The sequence below is a fragment of the Catharus ustulatus genome, chromosome 6 (assembly GCF_009819885.2).
Source record: "Catharus ustulatus isolate bCatUst1 chromosome 6, bCatUst1.pri.v2, whole genome shotgun sequence".
Classification (NCBI taxonomy): Eukaryota; Metazoa; Chordata; class Aves; order Passeriformes; family Turdidae; genus Catharus; species Catharus ustulatus.
The window spans coordinates 60,593,773-60,621,238 of NC_046226.1; the positions used below are offsets into that span (position 1 = coordinate 60,593,773).

The window sequence follows — 27,466 nt, forward strand, 5'->3', positions numbered from 1 at the left end:
CCACTGAGGAGTTAAAAAGGAGGGAAGGCAAGAAATCCCCCAGTGCTGATGTACTGGACTGGTACAGGTGAGTTCAGTTCCCAGATCTCATCTGCAGCTTTGATCATGGCAATCTGGATGTGACAGGAGGGGCTGTGTCAGAGGCATCCCTGGTAGGGACTCCTGCAGCTGAATTCTTTCCACAATGCCCTATTTTCACTTCTTTCTGCTTTCTAAACCAGAGTATTCAAGAGGAGGTTATATGCAGAGATGATCCTTTAATCAGACCTAGAGATAAAGGGATGTGGGTTTTCAATAAAACAGATAATGTTTGCTTTTTTATTTTAGAAAAGAAAATTCAGGATGAAATTTGCTATTCTGTCCTCACAGAAATTCCTGCAGCTCTTTCTTTGAGAAATACAAGCATACAGATTCTTCTGAGCAGGAGTGTGAAATACAGAAATGTGTCATTTACTGTCCCTATGATTATCCAGCCAAATCTACTCATTACAAGCCTCTGAAAAATGACAATTCACTCATTCTAAAGACCTGTTAGAATTTGGCAGCATTGTCAAAACTCCCTCTTCTCAACACATATTCTAAATCAGGCCCCAGATTTCTCAAACTAGACACTTAGGGAAAAGGGTAAACTCAGATTTGATTTGAAACATTTTGCATAAGCATCATGAACAAACCCTCTTGTGCTCACTCTTTGCATTCAAAAGCACCAAGCCCATGGCAGCTGCCTTGTCCCAAGAGCCCCTTCCCTTTCTGCATTTGTTCTCCACTGCAAAAATCATCTTCCAAATCCTCCAGCTGAGACAAAGCTCTCACTGATAGCAGCCCTTGCTTCACAGCCCTGGTTCATTCCTGGGTTTTGATCCATTATTTACTGAAATAGATAAAAACTTTCAAGGGCTTTAAAAATAAGTAAGAAAAGACACAATGAAATTAAAGACTATTCTGTAAGTATCCAAAAGCAATGTTTCCCTATTTCCAGATTTCTGTGCCCTCCTTGCAGCATCTTGCATTTACTCTGGTTACACACTAATAAAAACAAACAGCAACAACAGCTTCCCCTCCCCACCAAATGGTTCCCAGCTCTGAGAATTGCTCATTAAGGTAAAATTCTTTGCAAGTATATGACCATAAAGGGGCAGGTCATTAAGTGGTTTTACCCCACAATCTGAAATTCTGTCTGGTAATACTGCTCAAGCAAGAAAAAAAAAGATTTATCCAAGCAACTACTAAAAACTCCTTACCTCGGCTGTAACTAGTGAGGTTTAGTGTGAGGTGTAAATTGTACTGGTTACACTTGCAACTTAAAATCCAGCCACATCATCACTTAATTGTTAACATATAATAGTTCACTTACTTAACTGCTGTAACAGGGAACTCTGCTAAATATGTAAAGGTAAGAGTTAGTAAATCACGATGCACCACTGGAATGCTAGCATTGGAGTGCTGTCAACAATAATTCAAAAAAAAACCAGTCACATGGAGGCTTTTCCCACCCTGGCCAGCAATATCCAGCCATTTCCAATAAATTAACAGCAAATTAATTCTGCTTGCAATGCAGAAACGACCCCATGATGAGCTCACTTCAGCTGGAGAGAAGATGCTTCAGGTGCCACATTTTCCCCCCACTCCCTGAGCCCCTTCAGGGGAGAAATGAGCTGAGAGGTTCAAAGAAGAAAGTACAAAAACAGGTATCCTGTGTTGTGACAAAAAATTAGCAGGTGTGAATCAACACCAGACTTCCTGATGCAATAAACCATTAACAGCAGGAGCACTGCCAATGCACACCTCGAGGCATTAGTGTAACACTGCTCATAAATGACATTAATGACACAGTAAGAGCACTGCAGGTGAGGAAAATCAACACTGCCACGAAATCACTACGTTCATTTAGAAATGAGCTCATTAAAAATGCACAGTATTAATGATTAGCCTTACACTCCATATGATTTTCCATTTTGATATGAGTATGAGTTTATCACACTGCACTTTCAGTCCAAATATCTGCCATAGCAATTTGATATAATTGGCTTTTTCTGTTAATTTCATTGAATTGCCTTCAGTGCTCTAATAAAGTAATGAAGTGCTGAGTCATTTTCACTGCTGACTGACAGATTTTGCTCAGTGTACCTTGTTCACTATCAAGATTTAAACTACAGTTTGAAAACCCTGCAAGCCCTAATCCAGCAGATTTGAGGATAAGCAGCAGTCTGCCACAACCTCATGTTTTACAATAACCATGCAAAATTCAGCAGTTCCACAAGAATTAGAAATGCCAAAACTATGAAGTTAATGGAAGAAGGTTTATGAAAGAAGTTTGATTGAAAAATATTACAGTAATTTCACGATTATAAGCCGCACTGAGTACAAGCCGCACTTCTGGGTTTCAGCAACTTTTTGGTTTTTTGTCCATACATAAGCCACACCTGATTATAAGCCGCACGTTACAATACAGAGTGTGATAAAAGGTATCTGTTCTATCACCATCTGTTCAGGGTGGGGGCAGTGATCCTTATCTCCACGGCAGATATTCTGCTAATGGGCCATCCATTGAAACCAGGCAGGGCATTGTTCTTTATCTTTTCACAACCCATCCTTCTTCCAGCCAGTCATTTTCTGCTAATGGCCATTGAGTCCCACTGTGGGACTGATAAAATTACTGCATCCCATTGGAAGTTGCTCAACATTTCTTACCAAGATAAAAACAGAGGCTTTGGGACACTAAGGGAGCCCCTTTCTCCACCGGACTCCAGAGGAAAACCGGATTTCTCCACATCACCACTGGAGCTCCAGAGGGAAACTGCACCTTGTACAGGAGCACTGCTCCAACTGAATCACATCTGTCACTGCAGGAGGATGCAGCCACCATTTAATGGGACTGCTACCAACACCCTGCCTGACAGGGTGTCAGGTTGTACTCTGACTGTGTCAGGGTTTTGGGTTTGTTTCTTTGTAGTACTGTATTTCTATTTTGATTTCCCTTGTAAAGAACTGTTATTCCTAATTTCCGTAGTTTTGCCTGAAAGCCCCTTGATTTCCAAATTATAATAATTTGGAGGGAGGGGGTTTACATTCTCCATTTCAAAGAGAGGTTCCTGCCTTTCTCAGCAGACACCTGTCCTCCAAACTAAAACAGTAACTTTTCCTTCTTTGTCCATATATAAGCCGCACCTGATTATAAGCCGCACTTTGGGTTCGGACCAAAATTTTAGTCAAAATGGTGTGGCTTATAATCATGAAATTACTGTACCTTGGCATAGCAGAAGGCATTTTTGGAGAACCTCACTGTAGTCCCTTCTCCTTTATGTTTGCAAAATGATAATTGGAAAACAACCCTGAGCCATTGAGTTTAGTACCCATTATCCCAATCATGTAATGCAGTGTCAACATTTATAGAAAGGATTAATTAAAAAATGCCCCCATGTAGCTCCCTGGAGTAAATTGGCTGTACTTTCAGCTAGGAAAAGTAGAAGACAGACATTTTGTAACTTGCAAATGCTTTCATCAGCAAAGAATTCATGTCTGGGGAGAGGGAGCAAAATTCATTTTTTGGTGCCAGATGTTCACGTTTCATTCCTGAACACCTGATCTAGGAACTGTGTTGCTTGTATGGGATAAAGCACCCCTAGATAATTTGGGAAGTTGAATGGAAGAGGAAAACTACTCCAGATTAATCTCAAAGCAGCACAGAAGGCTTTGCCCATCAGCAGCAGGCTGAACAGAAGCATTATGAGCTGTTGGGGAAAGGTTGAGCCTGGTGTTTGTACACCAGTTAGTGGTTTAGTGAGATATGGAGCAAATAAATAAAAATAAATGAAAAAGAGCCAGCAGTGAGTCTCTATTCACCACCTTGATTCCTTCCATGAATGGCAATTCATGACTGCAAAAAACTCCATTCATCTTTTTCAGGCTAAAGAATTTTAATACGCTTGTTCCTCTTGAAGCAAAGGCCAAGGATGGCAGTGATGGAGATGCCCAGGGAGCTGGGCAGACAGGATGAACAGGAGTGTCCATCCATCTCCTGGAACAAACATGCCACAGTTCCCATGCTCCTGGCACACCAACCCCACTGCTGAGCCCCAGGGAGAGCGGGGACACAGGGAGCCACCCCAAAACCCTGCCCATCCCTTCTGTGGCCGCGCACAGCGTGTGTGGGGCACCCTTGGTGCTTATTCCACCAGCTCTGGGTGTGCAGTGCGTGCTGCAGGGAGCAGAGGTTGGAAGGCTTCCTCAGCTCTCCCCAGTTTTCATGGCAGTTTTGTGGAAGGGCTCTCTGGGGTGATTTTTTCCAGCACTCTGCCTGGTTCTCACTGGGCAGGTGCTGATGCAGCGTGGAGCAGCTGAAGGGGAGTTTGGAAGGAAGACAAAGTCTGCAAAGGCAAGGCAGCAGTGTGAGGTTACATACCCCAAAAAAACATGAAGAAATCCTGCAGGCTGTTCAATTTAACATCCCAGCAGAGGTGTAACCCTTGTGGCATCCCTGCAGGGGGAAGGCAGAGCTGCACCCACACCCAGAGTGAGGAGAACACTGCTGTGCTGCAGAGCCCTCCCCAGCTACACCAACCTGTGTGGAGCAGTGTGGGTGGCTCTCAAGTCAAATGCAAATCAGGAGTGAATACAAATGTGAGGAAATAAATATAGGGAGAGAGCTAGTTTCCATTTCTTTCATATATTCTGAAATTGCAGCGATTGTTAATTCATTAAGATAAATCACAGAGCTGGGCACCCTATATTGGATCAAATATGAAAACTCTAAAGATATAATACATGATATATAAAGATATCATATAGCTATTCAAGCAACTCTGAAGATATCACCTTCAGATAAACACATGCTGGCCTTACAGAAGCATGGGGGGAAAGCAGGAATTCAGGAAACACGTACATACATTTGCATGCAAGTCATACATTCACATAAAAATACATTTACTTAATATTCCAGTCTAGCACGGCTACCAAAACATTCCTTGCCATATAAAAGCGCAGCAAACATGTATGGACACATGCAAAGATTCTTTCACCTTTGAAAGGGCATTTTGAGAGCCATAATTCAGAGTCAGAAGTAAGCAGCAGTCTTTTCTCACTGAATAGCCCAAGCACTTTGCAGCAGCTCTGCTTAACCACTGCAAAATTAACACTGGTGTGTGCCAGCTATTTTTAATTCCTTAACTACTAGCAACACCAAGGGCTGGTGCTTTATGTTCAACACCAAAGGCGAGTAAAGAGACTTTGAGCAGAGTGAAAGCTGCTGAAAGAATGACCTGCAATACATAACCTTGCAAACAAACCAGAGCAGAGCCTGCACGGATGACAAAACAAACACGAAACTAATACAGAGCTTGGAACAATTCATCACAAGTGCCTCAGGGGCAGATTTACCAATGAGGCATGTAAGTGCCTGGTAAGGCTTGCAGGAGCTGCCAGCTCACACCTACTCATTGAGGAGCCACCAATCCCTTGGAGAGGCAGTGAAATTTAAAAAAAAAAAAATTTAAAAAAAAAAGTGCATAAATTCCCCCAGTGATCTTGCAGGTTCCCATCTGCAAGATCACTGAGCCCTGCTGCCTGGGCTACCTGTGGGCTTAAAACGGAGCCTCTAGAAACCCATGGGTACTTATAATGGCTTAGGGTTTTTGTTTTTTTTTTTCCTTTGACAAAAGGGGGGAAATGACAAGAAATAGCATGCTGTAAAACCTTGATGTAAATCTTAGCTGTAATATTACACCCACCAATGAGGAGTAGCAGTGCAGTAGCTGAAACACCAAATATCAGGACGCAGGGAGGAACGCACAGGTTGCTGCAGCAGGTTGTCACATCCAGAGAATCACAGGCAGAGTTCAGCAAACTCAAAATAGGGATGGCTTCCTACTGGGATCCTCCCTTTTAACTCCTGTAACCATGGGAGCACCTTCACAAGCCCTGACCCAGCTACCAAGGAGTGATGAGCAGGTTTTAGCTTCATTCCAGGAGGCAGCAACTGGGATGAGCAGGGAGAGAGAAGCTCCAAGAGCCTGACTTGCTATTTACTTCTGAGCATTTTCTGAAAGCTCCAACTGGAACATATTGCTATTTTTGAACCAAAGTTTATGTTAATTCCATCTTGTTTTACCATAAAAGCTTAAATCACACTTTGTGATAATGCAATCACTGATCTGAAAGCTCCCCACTGCAGCATGTACTCTTTTTATTCTCTCTCTCCAAAGAAATGGCTGAGCACCAGTGATTTGCATCACCTCTTCATGGGATTACCCCTAAACTTGATACCAGTCAGTTAACAATTCTTTAATAATCTCTCAGAGGGAAAAAAAAATAAAAGCTTATTTTGAGAAATTTGAGTGTTTGACACTTGATAATTTAAATGCAAGATGTCTTGGAAGACAAAATTTAATTTTGTATTTTTTAAATGTGCACTGAGGGAGTTTGGGGTGGTTGTTTGGTTTTGGTGGGAGGGGGTTGACAATCACACCGTGGAAAACTGCTGAAAAGTTTAAATTAGTGCCACAGGGATAAATGCAGGACCCAGAGCTGCAAGGGAGCACTCAGCAGGATAATGCTCATGGAGTTAAAGAGGGGTTTATTGCATGTGTACATGTGTTTGTGTAAACAAGACCAAGCGCTGACAGGAGTTTTGTTTCAAATGAGAAAAGCCTGGAGAAATAGGTCAGACCTTTTAAGAAACAATTTGTATTTCTTGGTACTGTGTGTTGGGGGAATGAAACAACAGCTGTGCCAGTAATGTCTTTCCAGCTGCACCTATGGTTGCTGGAAGTGGAGACAGGGGGGACAGACTTGTCACCCCTCTCTGTCCCTACACCCAGAAGTGGCTCCAGGCTCCCCACCCAGCACCATGGCCAAATCCAAATCTGTTTATCAGGGTCAGGGCACGGGCCAGTGCCTCTGTGCCACAATAAACCAGGAATTGATGGGGAAATTCATCCCAAAGAGATGAATCCAGCTCACCCATCCCTTCAGAAGCCCCTTCCCCTCTTCCTGCCTGTGTCTGCCCATGGCAGCACCCCCAGAGCTCCCAGCCCTTCCCCATGTCCAGGCTCCCTAACACCTGAGAGCTCTCCATCACACTTGTGCAGGTTGGGAGCATCAGGAAGGCAGATAAGAGCCCAGCATTTGTTATCAGCTCCCCTCCGTCTCTGCAGGCACGGAATGTTATGAAAGCAGGAAGAATCTGAGACAGCAGACAGCTCTATCTCTGACAAACTGGATGGAAACTGGCCAAAGGATTAAAAAGTTACTGGGAAAGGTTGTACTTTGTCAATCTTCCAAATGGACTGGGAAGAGAAAGGTAAAATCATGGCTTTAGCTTTGTTTCCCTAGGAAAGCAACCGAAATATTTTGAAATGTTACCACGTGTTTCTCGCACTACCAAACTGCATCAAAAATCAATGCATTTGCAAAATCCCAGAGAAGCCAGAATGGTTTTTGTAAGAGATTTCTGCCAGCACCATCAGGCAGGGAGCTGCCTGAGGGAAGAGAACGTGTACCCCAGGGCTCCAGCAGCTCTGCACTGCATCCCTGATGCTTTGGGTACTCCAAGCTTCAGGGTCAGTGCTCCCACCCTTTCCGTGGGTTCTGTGCCAGCAGAATCCAAACGGAACTCCAGAACAAAACGCTACATTTGTTTTGATCGCATTAAAGTCAGAGGAGCTATTAAAAGAAGTTGTAGCAGATGACTGGGTCCCAAAGAACCACAGGCAATAAATTCACATGGCGGTTTTGTTTCATAACTTCAGTCCTACTTATTCTTTCTTTGTCTATTCTAATTACTCTCTGATATGGAATTAATGCAGAAACCAAATTAAACGCTCGGCAAAGTGTATGAATCAGCTGGCCTGAAAGAAACAACTATTAAAAACAATTAGATAAAAACATCCATTTAGAAATGCACCGAGCCAAAGACCAAACACAAAGACAAGATGGAGAGCTGTGATCTGATCTGAGTCAGCCCAAGTGGACATAAAAAAGTGGAGATTAAAATTTGGTGCTTTAATCTGAGATTAACTCAGCAAAGGCAGCCATAGGTAAGGAAATACGTACAGTAAAATGGATTGGGGCCCTCTCTCTCCTCTGGATTTAGAAACTACCCCATGACCACTGTTTCCCAAGAAACACACAAATATTAGATTTTATCTTCTCTTTCCCTCTGCCTTCAGTCGGAGTCAGGATTGAAAGCCCTAGAGATGGATTTTTGTGTTGGGACTTGGTTGCTTATTAATTCTTATCTATAGTACAGTGAATTCTACAGCACTTCCAGCTAACAAGCTAAAAGTGAAAAAATGCAAGTATATCTTGCTCGTTACAAGGTCTTTTAAAGTCCAATTAAAAGCTAACACCTACATTATTTTTACTTTTGACCCAATGACCAAACATTCATGACCTGCAGTGTGGCATCCTCTATCTAATTAAAAATTACTACCTAAACCCGAGAAGAAGAGGAAGAAGGAAGAAAAACCAATACCCCAAAACCTCCATCTTATCCCATACCTATTACTCTGTTCTATAACCCCAAATTCCAAACCCTTCACCATATGATATCACACACTTCTATTCAAACTACACATCACCAACACCATTACTCAGTTTTGGAAGCTTCACCAAGGCTTCTTTTGGGGATCAGTGCCAGAAAGCACAGAAAGCTCAAAACTCCCCGGCTTCAGGGTTCCAACACATAAAGAAACGGGGTTTAATACAGCAAGCTCTGAGAGTGCATCACTGACTCTGCACTGGTGATGCTCCTGCAATTCATGACATTTTGGAAGCAAAAAGTGCAACAGTGTGGATTGCAGAAGCCTAAGCTCAGGGAATGTAAACACTGCTGTCGGTGTGGCAAGCACAGACGCTCCTTGGAGTGCATTAATTCTCCCGAGCTGATGGCAGGAATAAGTGTACATAATGTCATCTCTGAGCAGCTCTGCCAGCAGGAGCCATGCACAGAGGCCCAGAGAGTTTACCTAAAGCCTTTCAGACACTTGCACACCCCAGGGAGGAGCAGAAGTGTTGGACACATGGACTTGAGGAGCAGCGAGCTTGGAGTCAATGCAGGAAGCATCTTCTAGCCAGAAACCCCACAAAACCAAGAGCATGGCACAATTTCCAACATGGAAACCTCAGAAAAGAGCTGAAAAACCCCCAGATGAACCAAAGATCCCTGCACCACAGTCACTGCCTGGTGGGCACAGGCTTGGTGTGGACCACGGGATGTGAACCCTCTGTTTCCTCAATTTTCCCTGCTTTTCCAGCTGAGAGAACACAAAACAGGAGCACAAACTCCTTGCTGGGGCACCCACAGGAGACATTTCCTTAAGTGACTTCCCTGTCTCTCCCCTCTTGAATACTACATGTTTGCTCCAGCAAAGGCAGCTTACCCAGTGAGCCTAAAAATACTCCTAAGAACAATTTTTAGCACACAATGGGATATGCACAGGTTGGCAAGTATTTAAAAATAATCACAGCAGAAACCTCATCTAAATGCCGCTCTCTCAACACTGTCAGTAGACATTTTAGGAATAAAAAAATGAATTCTTGCATAAAATTTCATTTACTCTAAGTTTCCCAAATCATATTGCCACCTCAGTCACAAGAATCCACTTGTATTAAATAGAAAGCCTGTGATCCAAATTGAGATATATTCCCCCTTTAGACAGGAAAATTATCAAAGGTGCAATGTTAATGGTCACAAAAAGTCATTTCCCTAAAGAGACTGTGGCATCAGCTAAAATAGCAATCCCTCAGTTATTTACAATGCCAATATTATCACTGGGAAAAGTACTGATATAACAAAAGAATTCTAAGTGTTACTCAGATGGGGATAAGTCTTACTTCATACAGAAATAGAGAAATAAAATACATAACTTTTCATTATGTAATTGCTATCATTTTTGTATAACTTTTCACATGTTTAAACAGTATTGAAGAGAAACAATTACTTATTCTGACATTTAAAAGTCTATTGAAAGAGGAAGGCTCTCTCTGACTAATAAATCTTTGTTTGCAGAGGCACAAAAAAACCCAACAAAACACAAAAGAAAAAAAATGAGAAGACTTATAAACATATCACTGTATTGCCTCTTTCTGGAAAGAGAAATCAACAGTATCAAAACAACTGTGCACCACTCTGAACCGGAATAAAGTTCACGGCACTCCTGGAAATGTCACACTCACAGAGTAGAGGCAGAGATGTCTCAGCACTACAGCAGTTTAACTAATGCAGGTAACTTCACATTTTGTTGTCTGGCTAACAATTATATCTCTTGGAAAGACCTGCTCTTTAATGAAGGGGGAAAACCAATTTTAAGAAGGCACAGATAACTCAAATACCACACTGCAGCTGTTTATCTTCCAGATAAATCTTTATTTATTTCCATTGTCCCAGCCACTGAAGGGCACAAGAGATGAGCACTACAACTTGCTGGGCACCTTAAAATGGCAACTTCAGTTTGTTTAAGCCTGCACTTCAAGAGAGCATCAGTGTCAACTTCTATACTTGATACCCTCTGTAGTGGTTTCACCTTTTTGCTTTGCGGTTATTGCAGAACAAACAAGCAAAACCCTGAAAACCTCTGAGAACCTTCTGACAACCCCTCCCAGCTGGATCCCCACAAATTTGGTGGAGAACCAGCCCACACATCAGCCCCAGTCCCCACCCACTGATGTTCCCAGGATTCCTCCTATCCCTTCCTTGGCCAGCCCAGACCTCACAGTCAAGATAATCCTGGTCGCACCTAATTATCCATGGAAATACCCAAGTACTTTAAGCAATGCCACATCAATTCAGTGAATTTAGGCTGGCTACAATGGTAAGAATTTTGCTCTGCATACACAACTAGATGGCATTGATTTCAGCAATAATTGCCCAGAAAGACAATTTTAGAATCAAATTAGCAGTTAAATAATTGCAGAAATTATACTGAGAGATTTCTTTGATTGGACAGTTGTAATAATAGCTGCAGAAATCTGTCCTACACAGACCCTGAACAATATGCTACATTATTGTAGCCTGAAGTTAATATTGCTGAAAACACACCACATTTTGAGAATGCACTCCTGTAAGATTATTTCTTTGGGCTGATTTTAATTATCTGCATTAAACTGAAAATATTGGCTATACTGAAATATCTGATAAACCTTGAATACTCCACGCAGTATTATCTCAGTCCTGCTCCCATTATCTATTATTTTTAATTCACCACTGATTTTTGTCAGCCAAGCTGTTGGTTTTTCAGCAGAGCTCACAGTGCCCAGGCAGGCCATCCAGCAGGGATGATGCTCTGCAGCACGTTGGAGGGCTGGAGTGTAATTTCAGATAAGCATTAGACATGTTTCATTAATTGCAGAGGCTGACTTGGGGCCTTCTGGAGGACAAAAAGGAGATTAATACCAAGATGCCATTCCTATTCCTACCTTGGGCACCAAGGCCCAGGCTGCAAAGCAGAGGAAGCCAAAGCTATCACAAAAGGAAGAATCCTACAGGCAGAGGGAAGCATCACTGACTGGTCTGGAATAAGGGTTTGTTGGGGGTTTTTTTTCCCTCAATTGTTGATTGTCTCCTTATTGCTAGGAGACAAATCAAACAAAGAACAGTATTTACTTTTGTTCTGCAGTATTGTGACATTTAAACAGGGTAGATGAGAACTGTCAAATAGAGATTTTGATATTGATGATGATGATAGACTGCATTAGCAGAGAAAGGATTTGATTGATGATGAAACAAAAAGAGGATGGAATAATTAATGCCCAGGATTGAATTTTTATGGACAATGAGCCATTTTAAATTCATTTTATATTTCTATCAGACTAAATTTTTGATCTAGTGTTCTTAAATTTCAGCGAGGCATTTGACTTCGTATCTCACATTTTGATTAATAAAACATAAAATTGATCGGGTGCTTATGCAATAGACTTTAAATGATTAAATTGAGCAGCAGTGCTTTTAATAGACACACATGGGGACTGATTCACAGCCTTGCAGCCAACATTTTTGTCAGGAGGAAGTCAAAACTATCTGATAAACGTTCTCAGATGATAAGTGGGGAGGTGAGGTACAATGAAGCTCAGCAGATGCAGTCAAGCACCAGACCACACATCTGGAAATAAGAACTGGAGACCAATTTTACAGGGTCAGAGTGTCCAAGGAGGAAGCTGTGGTGAATTGTGGCTACTGAGCAGCTCCCACAAGCAGGAGAAGCACTTGAGCTGCAGGGTCATTAATCTTGCTTCTCTCAATTACACCAAAGTCTGCAGAGTAGACTTGTTCTTAAAAAAAAAGTCTTGGAAGCAGAGATGAATAATCAGATCAATGGACACCACTTCAGAAGTAACCTTAATTCAACTTTTATATTTGGGAAGACCAGCACTACAACAAAAACTTGTATTACATCTGGCACTGCTGCTGATGGCCATGGCTGACAAAAGAGGAGCACCAGAGCAGCTTGGAGGCTGCAGCTCCAGCCTGAAATAAACCTCAAAGAGGAGCCACAGGGATGAAGAAAAATGTGGGAAATGCACCTTTGATGGAACCCTCTGAGAACTCAAAGCAAAAGCAGCTGTGCCACATGAAACAAAGAGAAAACTTACGGCTCACGTTTTTCAGAAGGCAGATTTGACACCAGTGGCTCCTTTGTGACCTAAATGCCCGGAAATGTTTTGGCAGAAAAAGTTTTCCCACGTTCTGTACCCCTTCTCATGGCCAACCCTTCTCCAGCTTGCACTTTGTTGTTCTTTTGGATATGGGATTACTGGAGGAAAAGCTCCATGTGCTCAGGAGTAACCCCAGCTGGTCAACAACATTTTTGTGCATGGACTCTCAGTAAAACATAAAACTTCACTCAGTACACAAAGAGGTCTTGGTAGGTGATAATCTGGTGAAATTCCTGTTGAAAATAACTCAATAACGTCATGCTAATTATGTGACAGGAGTCCGTAATGCTTGTTTTAATAGCAGGAGAGCCACAAAGAACACCTCATAAAATCTCTCATCAGCACTCCCACTTATTTATTTAGCAAGAGATCACTACCTGTAGACAATTTAGAGGTCAAGCTCTAATAGTCCAATAAAGTCAAACATTTTAGATGCCAGACCTTGCATAGGGAAATAGACTGACAAATTCAGGGGGCTGAAGCATTGAAAACATCCCTGTAGTATCCACTTGTGTGTTTATGGACTGACAGCCCACAGTGGACAGGTTTGGTTTTTTTCCAAGTCTACTTCTATGTGTGTCTAATTCAGCAGCCACACTCAGCAAAAAACAAACAACTTTTTTTAAACAGCCAAATAAACAAACAGAGAAAACCACACATCAGGGTTTGAGACTTTCAGAACTGGTGAGCAGCAGGAAATTCAGACAAACCCATCAGAGAATACTGGACAGCTACAACAGCCAAGCCTCAAAAATATTCAGCCAAGACCACAAGGTCACAGAAGTACTTTTAAAGTTATAGTATCATGGAAGGCCAGACCAGAAAATGCTAAATAAAACCAAAAACATCAATTTTAAGAATTTTTGAAAACTAACGCTAAAAATTTCAGCTTCAAGATCTCTCATCGAAGACAATGACAGAAAACTGTCCTGATTAGCCATGACCCCAATAAAAATTCAATTTTTCACTAGTGACACATTCATCTGCCAAAGCTACTCATCAGATTAAAGGAAAACAACACAAAGGAAGAACTTGTCAAGTCTGTAATGGTCTCTTTTAAATCAGTTTTTCAGAACTTGAGTGACAAAGAACATCACATAAGCGAAATAATTTTCATTATTTTCAAAACAAAGAACAGCTATGCGATAAGAAACTGCTTCCTCAGATAAATTTCCATATTTTAACTCTTTTCTTACCATTTTTACATTGATTGCCAAAATATTTTGCTGGTGTCAGTTATTGCACTGTTTAAGAAATACCACAGAAAACCAATACACCTTTGTTTCCCATTCCTTCAGAATCTGTCTTTTTTGACATCTTAATTTTCATGCATCTAAATGCTTAGCCTTTTTCTTGACTTAGTAACACTTAAAAAGCAATCCCTTAGCCTTGTGAATGACATGTATTTATGGATCAAACTTTTGTTAGCCTAGCTAGGAATTACACCAGGTTTAATTCACAAAACCCATCCCTTTCAAAGGCAGGGCATCAATTTGTTTAAAGACTTCTCCCATCTTTCCAGCTGAAGCCACTGCAGTGAGCTCATCACATCACTGAGCAGCAGAGTGGTGCAGGATAGTTCTGCTGCTTTTTTATTACCTGGGATACAGATGGATTGCAGTTTGCACCAGCTCCCTCAAGGAAGGTTTTATCACCACCCATCTGCAGGAGCACTGAGGAAAGCACACCCCAGTGGGTACCTCATGCACAAAGCCTTTCCTAGAGAGCAACCAAAAATCTCTGCAGGAGGGAAATGCAGACACATGAGGGCAATCCAGGAGAAATTTCAGAAGAAGAGCTACAGCTGCTCCCCTGCTGATGCACCAAACCTGATGATAATACCTGAAAATTGGAGGCCCAGACTGACACTGTGTTTACACTCTTACACACATTTTGCTCTAATTTCTCCCACGTATTCTTCCCATTCAGAGTCAGTAGGAATCAGCTGGAGCATTTTCCTAAAAAGGTTGCTAACAAGTGTTAAAATGACAGACAAGGTGCTGGAGACAGTCTCATATCTGCAGCAATGCACAGTGGAAAATTAAAAAAAATAAAACCACGGAAATAGGCACTGTCCTATTAGTCTGGGTTTTTATTGTATCCATCTTAGAATGTTCTTTCATTTTTCCTTCTTTCCTCCTGCTCCCAGAATGCAGAAAGGTGCATCTTCTGATTTAACCTCCAGATCAAGTAAAAATATGTGTGTTACATTTTGTTATACATGTATATACCTCTTAAAAGTAATCATTACCTAAATATATTATTAATAATAATTATGCATTATAAAATATTACATAAAACAATATATAGTGTCTAATTCTATATTCTAGATTAATATCTAGTTAATATCTATTAACTTCTAAGTAAATAGCCTCACTGGCAGTTTTTCTGGGTGCTGTTTGAGTTAAGAAATGCCCTGCCCAAAGCCCCTCAGTGCTATCCCACCTGGCTGGTTTAGCAGTAAAAGACAGGTCAGCTCAGGAAGTGCAGTGGTTCCTCCACTGGATGCAGCAGAAGGGAGTGAGAACAGCAAATATCCACTAAAATGCTTGTTTATTTTTTAATGGAATGTTGACATGTTTGGACACTGAAGCCCAAATTCATCTGCAAACATTATCAGTATTTACTGCACCAGAAACAACCTTTCCCCACATGACTAAGAAAGCAACATCAACAGAAAATTACTCACAGTCCCCTTCCCCTTGTTCATTGGCCTGACCTCAAGCAAGTGTGAAAGATATAAAAAACCAGTGAAGACTAGGAGGATGCAATACTCTACTGGCTGAGTGAACATGTCAGAAAATAAGATTTAAAAGTTCTTTTACCATAGCCCTTAAACAGCCAGTCAGCATTTCCTACAGGAAAAACATGGATACCCCTCAACCTACTCTGAGCTACTTGCTTGTCTTAATCTACAGAGAACAGCTTCATCAGAATGGTTTCAGTATGAATTTAGAGCATTCTCCATCTATATGGATATTAAAACCAAGTTATTGGCTGTCAGTGATTATTTATTATCAGCTCAGACCCAGGAATGCAGTGGAGGAAGGTAACTCATGGCTGGAGCATCCATGCCAAGCACATCCATCAGAACCTCAAATCCTGCCAAAGAAACACCTTCTTTGTGCTCCTGGTATCCCATTCTTCCAGCCTTGCTGCAAATCCCTGCTCTGATTTGAGCAAAATGAGGCAGAACTGGAACTTTTCACTGTTCTTGCACAGGGTACCTGAGATGCCTGCACTCATTTAGCTCAGTTGGGGTGATCAGAACATTGAAAGAGCAACACGGAAGCTACAGATCTTCCAAAATGCTGGGCTGGTGATTGTGGAGAGCAACCACAGGAGATGGAGGGTGCCTTTTTCTACATCCTCATCCCTTCCATAATGCAGAGCTGGGTCTAGGGGAGGACTCATAATCACAGCCCTCACCCCTGCAGCAGCTCCTTGGCAGTGAGAACACCAACCTGCCCACCTGCAGATGCACCAGTCCTGGGGCTTTTTGGGGAGTTCCAGGAGCTGAGAGGCACGGAGGCAGTGCTCAGGTAGCTGGTCTGTGGGAGGTGGCACTGCCAGTTCAGCAGCTGGCACAGAATACTCTCTGAGTTGTTCAATCAAAGCTCCAGCTGTGAGAAGCAGCCCCGGCGCTGGAGGTGTCCTCATTGTTTGTGAAATCATTGTTAATTAAGGTGAGATCTCACTGTGCTGGTGTTCAGCCAACACAGGGAGAAATGGACCTTTCCCTGGCAAGTTTATCGTTCAAACAGGCTACACAAGCAAGCACAAAGGATGATTCAAACTGTAAAAGGTGTATTTTATTGTTTCTGAAAACTTTATTTCCGCAGGCTCCCCACTGCGGTCCCTCTGATTAGCAGATTAATCTCATCAGCAATGTGCCTTTCCCCTCTGCTTTACTCAAACAAAAGTGCCACAGGTATTGTCTGGCTGAGAGATGCTCCACCAACACCAGACCAGCTTTCAGCAGCTGCCTTTCAAAACTGTGTCTCTCTCCTCCCAGGGGAAATGGCTGCTCACAGTTCACACCTCTGGGTCATGAGCAAGTTCCACCTGGTTGGAGCTCGGTAGGAGACAACCCAAACCCTCGGATTCCCTCCTTTGATTTCTGGTCAGTTTGACCTAATATTTGCACTGACCATTCTATAATCCTGATTATGGTGGGCAATGCAACTTTGTTTTCAACCTGAGCTTGAGCAGTGGTCCTGGGGATGGCATAATTTAGAAATTAATTATTAACTCTGGATCTCACTGGGCAGTATGGCATGTACCCAGCTAAAGGAGCATAAAATACCTGTGAAATTTCAAATAAAACATCTTCTCTGATGTTTGAAAGCTAATCACTCTGCAGTCCATGGTGAGTGTCCCAGAGCACTGACTAGCACTGAGGTCAGCTCTGAGCCCCTAACACAGACAGAACCAATCTCACTGCCCCCAAGAGCTGGAAGCCCAGTGCTCATCCTGCCAGGAGCTCTATTCAAGGAGATTATCACCCTTTGAGTCAAATTTTTTTTGAAGTCTAAGGAAATATGGTTGATCTCAGGGATCAGGAAAATTTTGAGTTGTCCTCTGCAAGCAGCAGCACCAGAGTAAACCAGGTTCTTCCCTCCATGCTCCTGCTTCCCTGCTTTGTCTTCACTCACTGCAATGCCACATGTTGCCCACAAACCCAAGGGAAGCTGGAACATTTATCTGTGAGTGTATGCATCTGGGCAGATATAATTCACTCAGAGAGGCAAATATTGTCCAGTGGAGGAAGCTGTAGTAAAAATGGTGCATGGCAAGTGCTGTTCCCAGTGTTTACTCATCCTGTTTCACCACTTGGACTCCATGGCAGTGGATCAGCTCTATTAATCACACACATTCCTGTAGTAATCACCAAAATGAGCAAAAGCACATTTGCTTAAAAGAAATCCAGGCCTAGACTGCTCTTTATAAACATTCTTAGACACAAATTACATTATTGACTGAAAAATTTGGCTCCACCACATTTTGCTGCTGACTCCAATGGGAGGCAGCACTGCATGTGCTCTACACCTCTGGAGCTTTTAAGGTTAATTGACATCCAGTTTATGCACCTCAGCAATCATTTCTAGTGATCAACACGGCACAGGAGCAGTAAAGTTTTATTTGCAATCTCAGCTGTAAAGCCCAAAGCTATCGAGTACAACAAATTATGTTTAGTATCTCCATGTAACTACCCAATAATCTAAAATTCCTATCAGTGACAGTATTTTCCACTGTGTGGGCTGTGTACACTGTGATTATGTCCTTTGGCTTGGTGCTGCTGTTGCTTCTCACCTCCTTTTCTCTTTTCCAAGCTGTTGGCTATGAGATACCTACAAATATGTTTTTTAACTCTATTGGATTTCTTCCCTTACAAATGAGATCATGGCTGTGCCATAAATACATGCAGACCACAAAGGAAGAAACAGACTATTAACACTTTTCATCCTACTCTTTAATCCCATCCTGGAGAGTGAAGAGGTCTCTTGTTGCATTGTCAGAAATACCTCAGCTTTGGCAACTGAGCTCTGAGAGCCTGGCTACCTCCAGGTGAAGGAACACACCTCATAACTCAGGTGTGGTGCAGGAGTCCCTGTGAAATCCAGACTGGCTTGACAAGCAAAGGTAAAAAATTTGCCATTTGTCTTATAGAGGTGAAGCAGACTGTGGTATTTACATGCCCAGCACAAGTAATGCAGTAAGAGGCACTGCTCCACCAACCTACAACCTGCAGATGACAAACCTCATTGTGCTAAAACTGGCATCAATTGTATACAATTACAGAACAGCTTCCAAAGGTGGACTCACATCCCTCATCCTTTCTTAAATCCATAGGAATAATCGAGCCCTATACCAATTTTAGCCTCTTTTAGCTCAGAATTATATTTGGCATCTATCCGGCACAGACAACGACTGCCAGCAACAGTAACCATTTCTGCATTGAGGTCACCGGGTATATCCACTGCTGTGAGAAGTCTGGAGAGCACAGGACACTGCCCGACTCGGAAAGTCCGAGGAGGTGGGAAAAATACAGCCCAGAAATTGCCGGAGCTCTACATTCGAGATGGAGCGTTCAGATCTCAGCAGAGCTTGCCCTCTCCTAACCCCTCCTCATCCTCCCCTCCTCCCCACCACACACACACAGAGAATCGCTAGAATCCATCCTCCGCTTTAACAAAAAGCCTTTCTCCGCCAGGAACAAGACCTAGCCCAACTCTCCCGTCCCATAGGAAATGCGCCAACCCGCGAGCATCCCAGCGAGAAGGGATGCGGCAGACAAAGAGCAGGGCACCGGGCGGGCTCCGCGATCCCTCTGCATCCCCCGGAGCGCGGCTGCCCCCGGCCCCGGGCGGTGACGGCCCCGCTCCCCGCTCCGCCGCTGCTTACCCGGCTCGGCGCGGGCACGGCTCGGCAGCACGGCGATGAGGAGGGCGAGCAGCAGCACGGCCCCGGCGGGGGGAGCGGGGCCGGGCGCTGCCGCCCGCAGCCCCGCGGGGCTCGCCCCGCTCCGCCGCATCCCCGCGCCGGCAGGGCCGCGCTCAGCGGGCAGCGCTGCCCGGCGCCGGCCGGGCTCGGCAGCCGCGGCTCCGCGGGCGGGCGGCGAAGGATGAGGCGGAGCGGGGGCCCCGCATGCTGCCCGCCGAGCGGGGAGGCTCGGGGAGCGCCGCGGAGCCGAGCTGCGCCCACAAAGGCTCCGACAGAGCCGGCCCCGCTCCCCGCCCTCCGAGCGGGGGGAGGCGGGAGCGGGGGCGGCGCTGCCGGGGACCCCCGCGATGGGGCAGGAGCGGGGAGCGGCTCGGTGCGACGGCTCTGTCACCGCCCTGCTGGGCTTCTGGCCTCGGCGGTGCTAAAAGTCCCTGCCTGCTCGCTGTGGGAAGCTTCACTGCCGGCTGATGTCCCGGCCTGGGAGTCGCCAAGCCGGGACATCTCCCTGGTTATGCCGAGCATCGTCCAGCATCTCCTCTTGGCAAAGCAGCCGACCAGCGCTGGCAGCGTTTCTGCGAGCTCTGAGAATAAAGAATCTCGAGTGCTACAGCAGGGGGTGACCAAACTGGCGGCTGGATCCTCAGCCACCACAGCAGAGGTGTTCTCTGGCCGCCCCTCTCCTGTGCTCGCTCCATCACCCCCTCCCTGCCTGGGATGGGGCTCAGACATCCACGCTCAAAGGGCAGCTCCAAGACAGAAGCTCCTCTCTGTTCTGCTCTAAGGCACAGCGGGACATCAACGTGGAGCGCACGAAATGTGTTACGGACAGCGGAGGGGTGAGCCCCGACTGCTGCCCCGGTCACCCCCAGCACTGGGGCAGCCCGTTCAGTGGGAATTCTTTATTCTGGTATCGCCTCTTTCCCGTACTGCATCCCTGAATTCTTCCAGTCCCAGCCCATGCCTGGGGCACAGGCGGTGATGGTGAGAGGAGGAGCAGTGCAAAGGTGGGTTTGGCGCTCCAGGACCCCGAGAACTGACCCTGGAAGGCTGCAGCGTTGCTTACCTGCAGGGAAGCTCTCCCAGCTTCCCAGCAATTCGGCTCTGCTGGAAGTTGCCATGCTGAGAAATTCTTGGGAGTCAGGTTTGAGGGCCAGCCACAGCTTGACACCCTGGTACCCAGCGGCTGGCAGCACGCAGAGCCCTGACATCCCTTAATTTCATATTTGTCTGACTGCACACTCCTAGTGCCACCAACACGATTGTTCTGTCCCATTACCGCTGTTTTACTTTACCCCCAAATCACTAATTCATTCCGTGCAAAATTAGCTTCCCCTTGATGACTGCTAGCGATTATCCAGAGCAAAGATGGCAGTTTATGATTATTATAGTGAAATGGAGCTTGCTCATCACTCTGCTTAATCCAGGGCCAGCACGTTTAGTGCCCTCTGCTGGCACCTCCTGCTGCACAAACCTCTTTTCATCATTTTCATATTTTCCTAGGTTTTGTAATAAAGCCATCAATAACCTGATTTTGCAGCACGTTTTTCAGTCTAGCTCTTAAGCATTATGGTTTTCTCTTAATCTTCCTTTACAGTGTGTGTGTATTCTGTATAAAATACAAGAAGCAGATTGAGTTGTTACTTCAAAGGATTTTAAAAATGTGTATTTTCCAGAATGAGGAATGGATCTTTTACATCTAGTGAAAAATCACTGGGGATTTACCAAGCAACTGTAGTTAGCTGCTTCCTAAACTTAACTTTCCTCATCCTGTTTGGGTTGGGGTTATATTTTGTCCAGATCCAAAGTTGCCTTGCTTGCAGTAGACCTACTACAAGCATTCTGAGTCCTGTTTCTTTTTGTGAGGGAACCCATAAGGCAAGGATGTAATCCACAGATGAGAAGTGGCCAGGCAGTGACTTCTCTGTAAGCTGCTGGCAGGCCATGGAATCTCTTTGCAACAACAGTTGGAGTTTTTCATTTTGAGGGACATCTCACTCCCCAAATGCAACCACAGAATGGAGTCCAGCCTCCAGGCATCTCTGCCAACTGGGGGTAGATGCTCCTAACCTGCCATTTCAGGGTCTAAGGAGAAGAATCCATTCTGTAATGTGTTTTTCAGCCTCTCAGCATACAGCTTTTCGTTCTAACAAAGTATACTCAGCGCTGTTCCCCAGGACAAAGGCAGGTAGAATTATCTGAATCCCTTTAGAGCACAACCCCACCCCTCCTGAGAGAGAAAATGCAACTTCCTTCCTGCAGGTGAAAGGCAGGAAGACATAATTAACATTAATCACCGTCAAACCTTAGCCATGCCTTAATAAGCCTTTCTGCACAGCAGGACAGCCACAGTGTGGGGAGAGGCAGGAGGGGCTGCAGCCTTGCCCTGGTGCTCCCAGAGCTCTGCTCCGCTCCAGACACCACCTGCTGAACATCACAGAGCTACAGGGAAGTCACAGCACATCTGTGGCATGTGACAGCCCCACTGACTCTGCAAGCTTTTCCTTGAATGAATTTGCCATCTTAGCTGCAGTACAAACCTGTCCTTTGCATTTAGTGACAGGGAAAACACCAATTTTTAAACCACTGTTTGTCACCCTGAAGACAGCGGTATGACTTACACAGAGAACTGCCTGTCCCAGTCCACTCCTTCCACAGGACGGGAAAGAACCCAGGGGACAGCTGGACATCATGGCTAATAGAAAGCAAGAACAGAAAGGACTTCACAGGCATAGAATTCACTTTGAAAGGCTCTGGCTGCCTTTCCTTGTTTGTTGGATGTTGCCAGAAGTGAGAGTGTGTAATGGACCAAGGCAGTGGCCCCATTTGCTGTGGGAAAAGTGGGATCTAGATACCAACATGCATTTAAAAGTCAACAATACACAAGGTTAGCTCGTGTAAAGAAGGGAAAGGAAACAGCTTTCAAAGCCACAGGTGTCTGTAGAACTTGGAGAGAGATGTTTACACATCACCTGAGGCACAGAGCTGCAGGAAAAGCTTTGCAGACACTGTGACCAATTGCACTGAAGAGTGAGAGCTGTGCCAGATCTGCATCAGCAGCACCTTGTATTTTGCAATTTAAAGCTTTCTGTCAACTGAAACACTAATCTTAAAGAAATTAGGATTTTAGTTAAAAGTTAGAAGAAACTGGGCTTGAGATAGTTACCTGAAACTTAAATAATTGATTGCCTGTCAATTTATGTTTGCTTAGCTGTGCTTGCAATGGGAGAGGATGAAACTAGTAGTCAGGTCCAAAGAACACAAACTATTGCAGCCAGAAACTCGTTCTTTGCAAAACTGGAGTTGCCCCAAAAGCCATTTGTATTGTCATTAATAGAAAAGGTCAGGGCGAGGAAGACTCATCTTACTTCCTCCTTCTAAGACCCCTCCCCACAGAAACGACCCCAGACTTAATTCAAGAAGCCAACCACGCTATTAGCTATTCAAGCTAATTACCATAGGAAGCAGGGATGGGAGGGGCTGGTATTATGAATATGTATTTGTTTGAACCTTTTGTCAATAAATAGACTTTGTGATCACCTGTAATTTTGCAGTGAGTGTTAGGGAGCTACCCCACGCTGCTGCCCAGTGCTGAATAAACATACCCTTTCTAACTTTAAATTGTTAGAGAGTCTTTTGTCCGTCACAGTTGAATATGGGTATTAGACCAATACTCATATTTTAGTAAATCACAACTCTGAAATATTTTGGTGTCAAAACCACACTGCACTGTCATTTCAGCCTTTCACATTTCACTTCTGCCTGACCCTCGAATGCAGTGCTAGGCACAGAAACCAAACTCCCCACAAGCAGGCGTGTGCACCCAGCCACCAGTGTTCAGCAAGCACGGCAACCCCACGGCAGAGCGAGCACGTTTGGCTGACAACAGCACTGCCAAATGTGCCTTCCACGGATGCCTGGTCCATACCAGGTGGCCATCTGGAGCCACTGACCATCACTGGGGCCATCTGTAGCAGCACAAGCATCTTCCTGCTGGCCAGGCAGCAGTTGCCACAAACCTAAGCAAGGTTTGGTATCTGGGCCAGATCATCTTTCCTCTAAGGTTGTAAAGGTGTGACATCCAGAACAAAGAGCTTTCAAGGTGTGGCTGCACTAAAGATGGCTTCTCAACACCCTCTGAAGCAAGCCTTGAAAGCTAATAAAATCTAAAATTTCAGAAAGAAGCTTAGCTGAATGATTACTTCAGAATTTTAGAGCCCTATCAGTGAATTTTCATCATCTTTGCCTTCATGGAACACGGCAAAAAAATAAAACCCACCAAAAGTCATCTGCTGCAATATATATTTTAATTCAAAGTGAATCTTGACAGTAATACACCATAAATTCTTATTTTGACACTCACCAAAATAGTCACCTGGAAAACCCGCTTTTTGTGACAAAGTACAGAAGGCTTGGTCACATTTAAATCACTGAGAACTAGAAAGAAATACTATCGCAAACTGTAAGAGACATTACATCCATAAAAAATTTTCCCAGTCCTCATATTGTAATATTGCACAGTGCAATTGCTACATGGCGAACTAGTGTAGCAGAGAAATCCAAAGCAAAAAAAAAGAAAGAAAAAAAAAAGAAAAAAAAAGCCACAAGTCTACAAATTGTTAAACAGTAACAGTTCAACCTTATTAATCAAGTCTCTATCACTGGGTGTTTCTAGAACAAGTCTTCCTACAGCTTGCAGTGTGATTTAACTTTTACTTAACACAAACCACGTTAATTAGCAGTAAAAACAGAAAATTTAAAAATTAAAACAAAACAAAACAAAAGTTAATACAGTAGCATATTTGACCAATAAAACAATAAAACACCCTGAAGTTAAAAACTGAACACAAGAAATTCATATAAAACCTTGCAAATTAAAGTAAAATGCAGATATGCAATTCTGTAGTCATGCAGTGTTTTATTTAAAAAAGGCATTAAAACGGTATGGTGTGAAAATGCTTCCCAGAGGATGACTTTTTTCACAGAAAAAGCCCTCACCCTGAAAGCTTTTTTTTTCTGCAGATGGACCCCAGACACTTGCAGTGACAAGAGTCCATTCTCTCAGAGTATATTGCAGGAGGAAGGGGGGAAAAAGTCACCTGGTGTGCTCAATTTAAGCAGTGGCAGGATCCCAAATATTTAATTCTTTGAAATGCAGACATTTCTAAGATTACAATCCATAGAAAGAGCAGCAGATCTAATTTGGGGCGCATTTACAGCAACCTTTTCCTGCAGAGGGCAGGATACTGTGGTGATACACAGAGAACCGTGTCAATTTAACAAGCACATCAGCTCCAAACCTCAAGCACAGTAAAAAGAAAGTACAGAAAATACATCAGACCCATGATGATCCCCGTGGCCCCAGGAAAAGAAAAACAAAACAAAACAGTATTGTTGTTGTTGTTGTTACCACAATACAAAAATCCATGTGCTCTGGTTGCATTGGTGGTTCTTGGTGTGTCCATTGCCTGCAATGGAGTGAGCACCAAAAAAAGGGAGTGAACACAAAACTGCCTGCTGGACCACACAGCACGAGCTTGAAGTGGTAAAGGTGGACATCCAATTTGACTCCCTATGTTTAGGCTTTAACATGCGTGTTGGTAGGATTTCAAATTCATCAGGATACTCCTAGTTGCTAATGTATACTTTATACACACACACACTTGTACAAAATGCATAGAGTTGATTACTAAAAACATCGAAACTTCTGGGAAAAGTTAGGTTTCTTAATTTTCAGTGTGATTAAAAATGTACTGCTGGTATTTTCTTTCTTTTTTTAATGATCTAATACTGTTGTATTTTAGTTATTACTTAAAAAATAAATCAAATGTAGGCACATTTATTTCATTCAGACATTCATTAAATAAAACACTGCTTGTGTTAGTGGAGTAAAGAAAAAGATTACCAGTTATTAGCTTATTGACAGAGTTAAACTCAACTTTGCACTCTTATTCCAGTCAACATTGCAAGGATTGTATTCCAGATTTTGTTTTAAAAAAAGTTAAGTCAAGCCTGCAAGATGCAGCTTCTTAAGTGTCTACACAATGCCAATATGAAAACATAAAAAAATTAAGTTACATTAATACATCCACTTATATGCAGTGATGAGCTCAAAGTTAATGGAGATAAAATACTGATGCAAATAACACACCCCAAAAAAACATATGCAATCATCTTCCATCATTTACAGTATAGTAGTTACAACACTTCAAACATGAAAACAAAATAGAAATTAAAAAACAAAATAAAATAAACCAAACCCAAAACCCAGCTTCTATTTCATGTAATTAGACTTGTACAGAAATTAGAAGGCTAAGAAAGAACTAGTTAATCACCTAATTTCACAGCTATCTGAAGTGGCAATCATTATATAGCAGCTTATCTATGATACATTCAAGATAAATGATACAATTTATTACTTGCCCATAAGCTAAAACACAGCCTCAGCTTAATACCTTCCATAAATCCCATCTCTACACTACAGTATACTTGAGGTCTATGAAAAAGTAGCTACCTTTTATAGGAAATGGATGATTAAGTCTTTGGTGCTGCAAAAGCAACTTCATTTGAACAAAACAAAAAACAGAAAGACACACTTCCTAAGGAGAAGAAAGAAAAAAAATTATGCAAAAAGCATGTAATTTACGTCCCTGACGGAATGTATTAAATAAGCAAACACCCACAACAGGCTAAAACAAATACTATTCATGTAAAAAGACTAAAATCTCTCCCATGCATAAATGAAAGATTGCACACAAAGAACTCACATCTTTTTCAAGCTTCAACAGTAAATATTCTGCTACTAGTTATTAAATACTGCATGGTTTGCTCAAGCTAAGATGAAACCACATCACAGATCAATGAGACTTGGCTTCTCCTTTCGTTAGCTAGTCAGTCATGCCTACCTCACCTCTAAACATTTTATGATACCCAATTAGACAAACACTTTTAAAATAAACTACTTAGGTCGTATTGCAGTTCCATTTACCAGTATGAAATACTGTCTTGTGTGTCACTACTCAATAGCTACTGAATCAACTTTCCTTAAGCACTACTAAAGTCCTGTCTTGAAGCTAGATCATTCTGGGGGGAGTGGGGGAAAGAAAAAAGACAGCAAAATTCAGCTACAGCAAAACATGCTGCCTTCTCAATCAGGAAAATACACCCAATACTAAAATAATACCACACAAAACCCAAAATGAGCATTACGCTATCAAAAAATCAGCAGATCTGAATTTTTAAGTGCTGCAGTCCTCAACATTTATATATAAGTAATAACATTAACAACCTCAAATATTTAAGGCACTATGTGTGGGAACAGTTTACAATGCAGCTGAGATTATCAGGACAACAACATTTAAGAGCAATGTTTAGGCCTTTTCTTTGCCCATGCAAAAGACACATGCAATGTGAAGAACAACAGCTCAACTTTTAGATAAGTGACTCAACATTTAAACACCAAGGTACGCAACACAAACAAGTTACTTCTACACTGTACTGCTGACACATGTGCATCTGTTGCTCTAGTTCTGTACACTGAATGGCTTCCCAAATGTAGACGTGTCTTGCACTAGTTAGAAGGCAATTTTATAAAAAATAGCAGGAGCAAAACCAGATTTCTGCTCCCATAAGTCACCTGTCTAAAGTTACTATATAAGAAGATAACATGACCAAAGACAAGTTATACCAAATGTGCAAAACACATTAAAAGTGAGTTTGTTTGTTTTGTTTTTTTGTTTTTTTTTTTTTTTAAAGCTCAGAGTTGTTTAAATTGCACCCAAGTCTACATGATTCAAAAAAATAATTTTCCTGTTGTGCCATGGCTAATACGTGATAAACACCATGTTTCTCCTCGAACCAAACTCCTGTGTGAGCCGAGTCCTCACATGAAGGGGTACTGGCTGAGTTTGGTGGGGCTCAGCGGAAAGCCGGCGAAGGCGGCGGGTGACGCTGCGATGTACGAGTGGGGCGGGAAGAGGGGCTTGTACTGAGTCTGGTGCACGGTGGGGGAAGGCAGCAGGCGGGGGTTGATGCCCACGGGCACCTGGTGCACCACGCCGGGGTGAGCCAGGCTGTAGCAGTGGGCAGGGTGCTGCAGCAGAGGTCTGGAGGCGCAGGGCGAGGCCAGCAGGTGCGCCACGGGCGCGGGCGATGCGTACGGCAGGATGGCGGGCTGGGCGCCCAGGTGGGAGCTCCCTCCTGGCAGGTGGCTGGGGCTGCCCTGGGGCAAGGAGAAGGCGTGGCTGGCCACCGTGGCTGCGAGGAAAGGCTGCTGCTGCCTCCGCGGCACCAAGTTCCCGTTCCGCTCCTGCGGCCCCGAGCCGAAGTGCTGGACCTGGCGATACAAAAACGGGCCAGGGCTTAGAGATCCCCGGGG

At 43.5% G+C, this 27,466-nt stretch overlaps 2 protein-coding genes across 8 annotated transcripts in view; both read right to left on the reverse strand.

Annotated features, from left to right (window-relative positions):
* Positions 1–20,474, reverse strand: part of KIAA1549L (KIAA1549 like) — a 126,066-nt gene extending 105,592 nt beyond the window's left edge. The window contains exon 1 of one of the 4 annotated variants that reach the window (XM_033061476.2): positions 20,156–20,474. In XM_033061476.2, coding sequence (XP_032917367.1) covers positions 20,156–20,300 — 145 coding nt within the window. In that variant the 5' untranslated portion in view covers positions 20,301–20,474. Of the gene's footprint in view, positions 1–5,018; positions 5,065–19,053; positions 19,138–20,155 lie in introns of those variants that run through there. The other 3 variants (XM_033061479.2, XM_033061477.1, XM_033061478.1) reach the window with 3 other exon arrangements.
* A 2,903-nt stretch (positions 20,475–23,377) lies between these two features.
* The window catches only part of HIPK3 (homeodomain interacting protein kinase 3), a 65,739-nt gene continuing 61,650 nt past the window's right edge, over positions 23,378–27,466 (reverse strand). For 3 of the 4 annotated variants that reach the window (XM_033062589.2, XM_033062591.2, XM_033062590.2), the window contains exon 16: positions 23,378–27,424. In XM_033062589.2, the coding sequence (XP_032918480.1) occupies positions 26,972–27,424 (453 nt within the window). In that variant the 3' untranslated portion in view covers positions 23,378–26,971. The remainder of the gene's footprint in view (positions 27,425–27,466) is intronic. The other variant, XM_033062592.2, reaches the window with a different exon arrangement.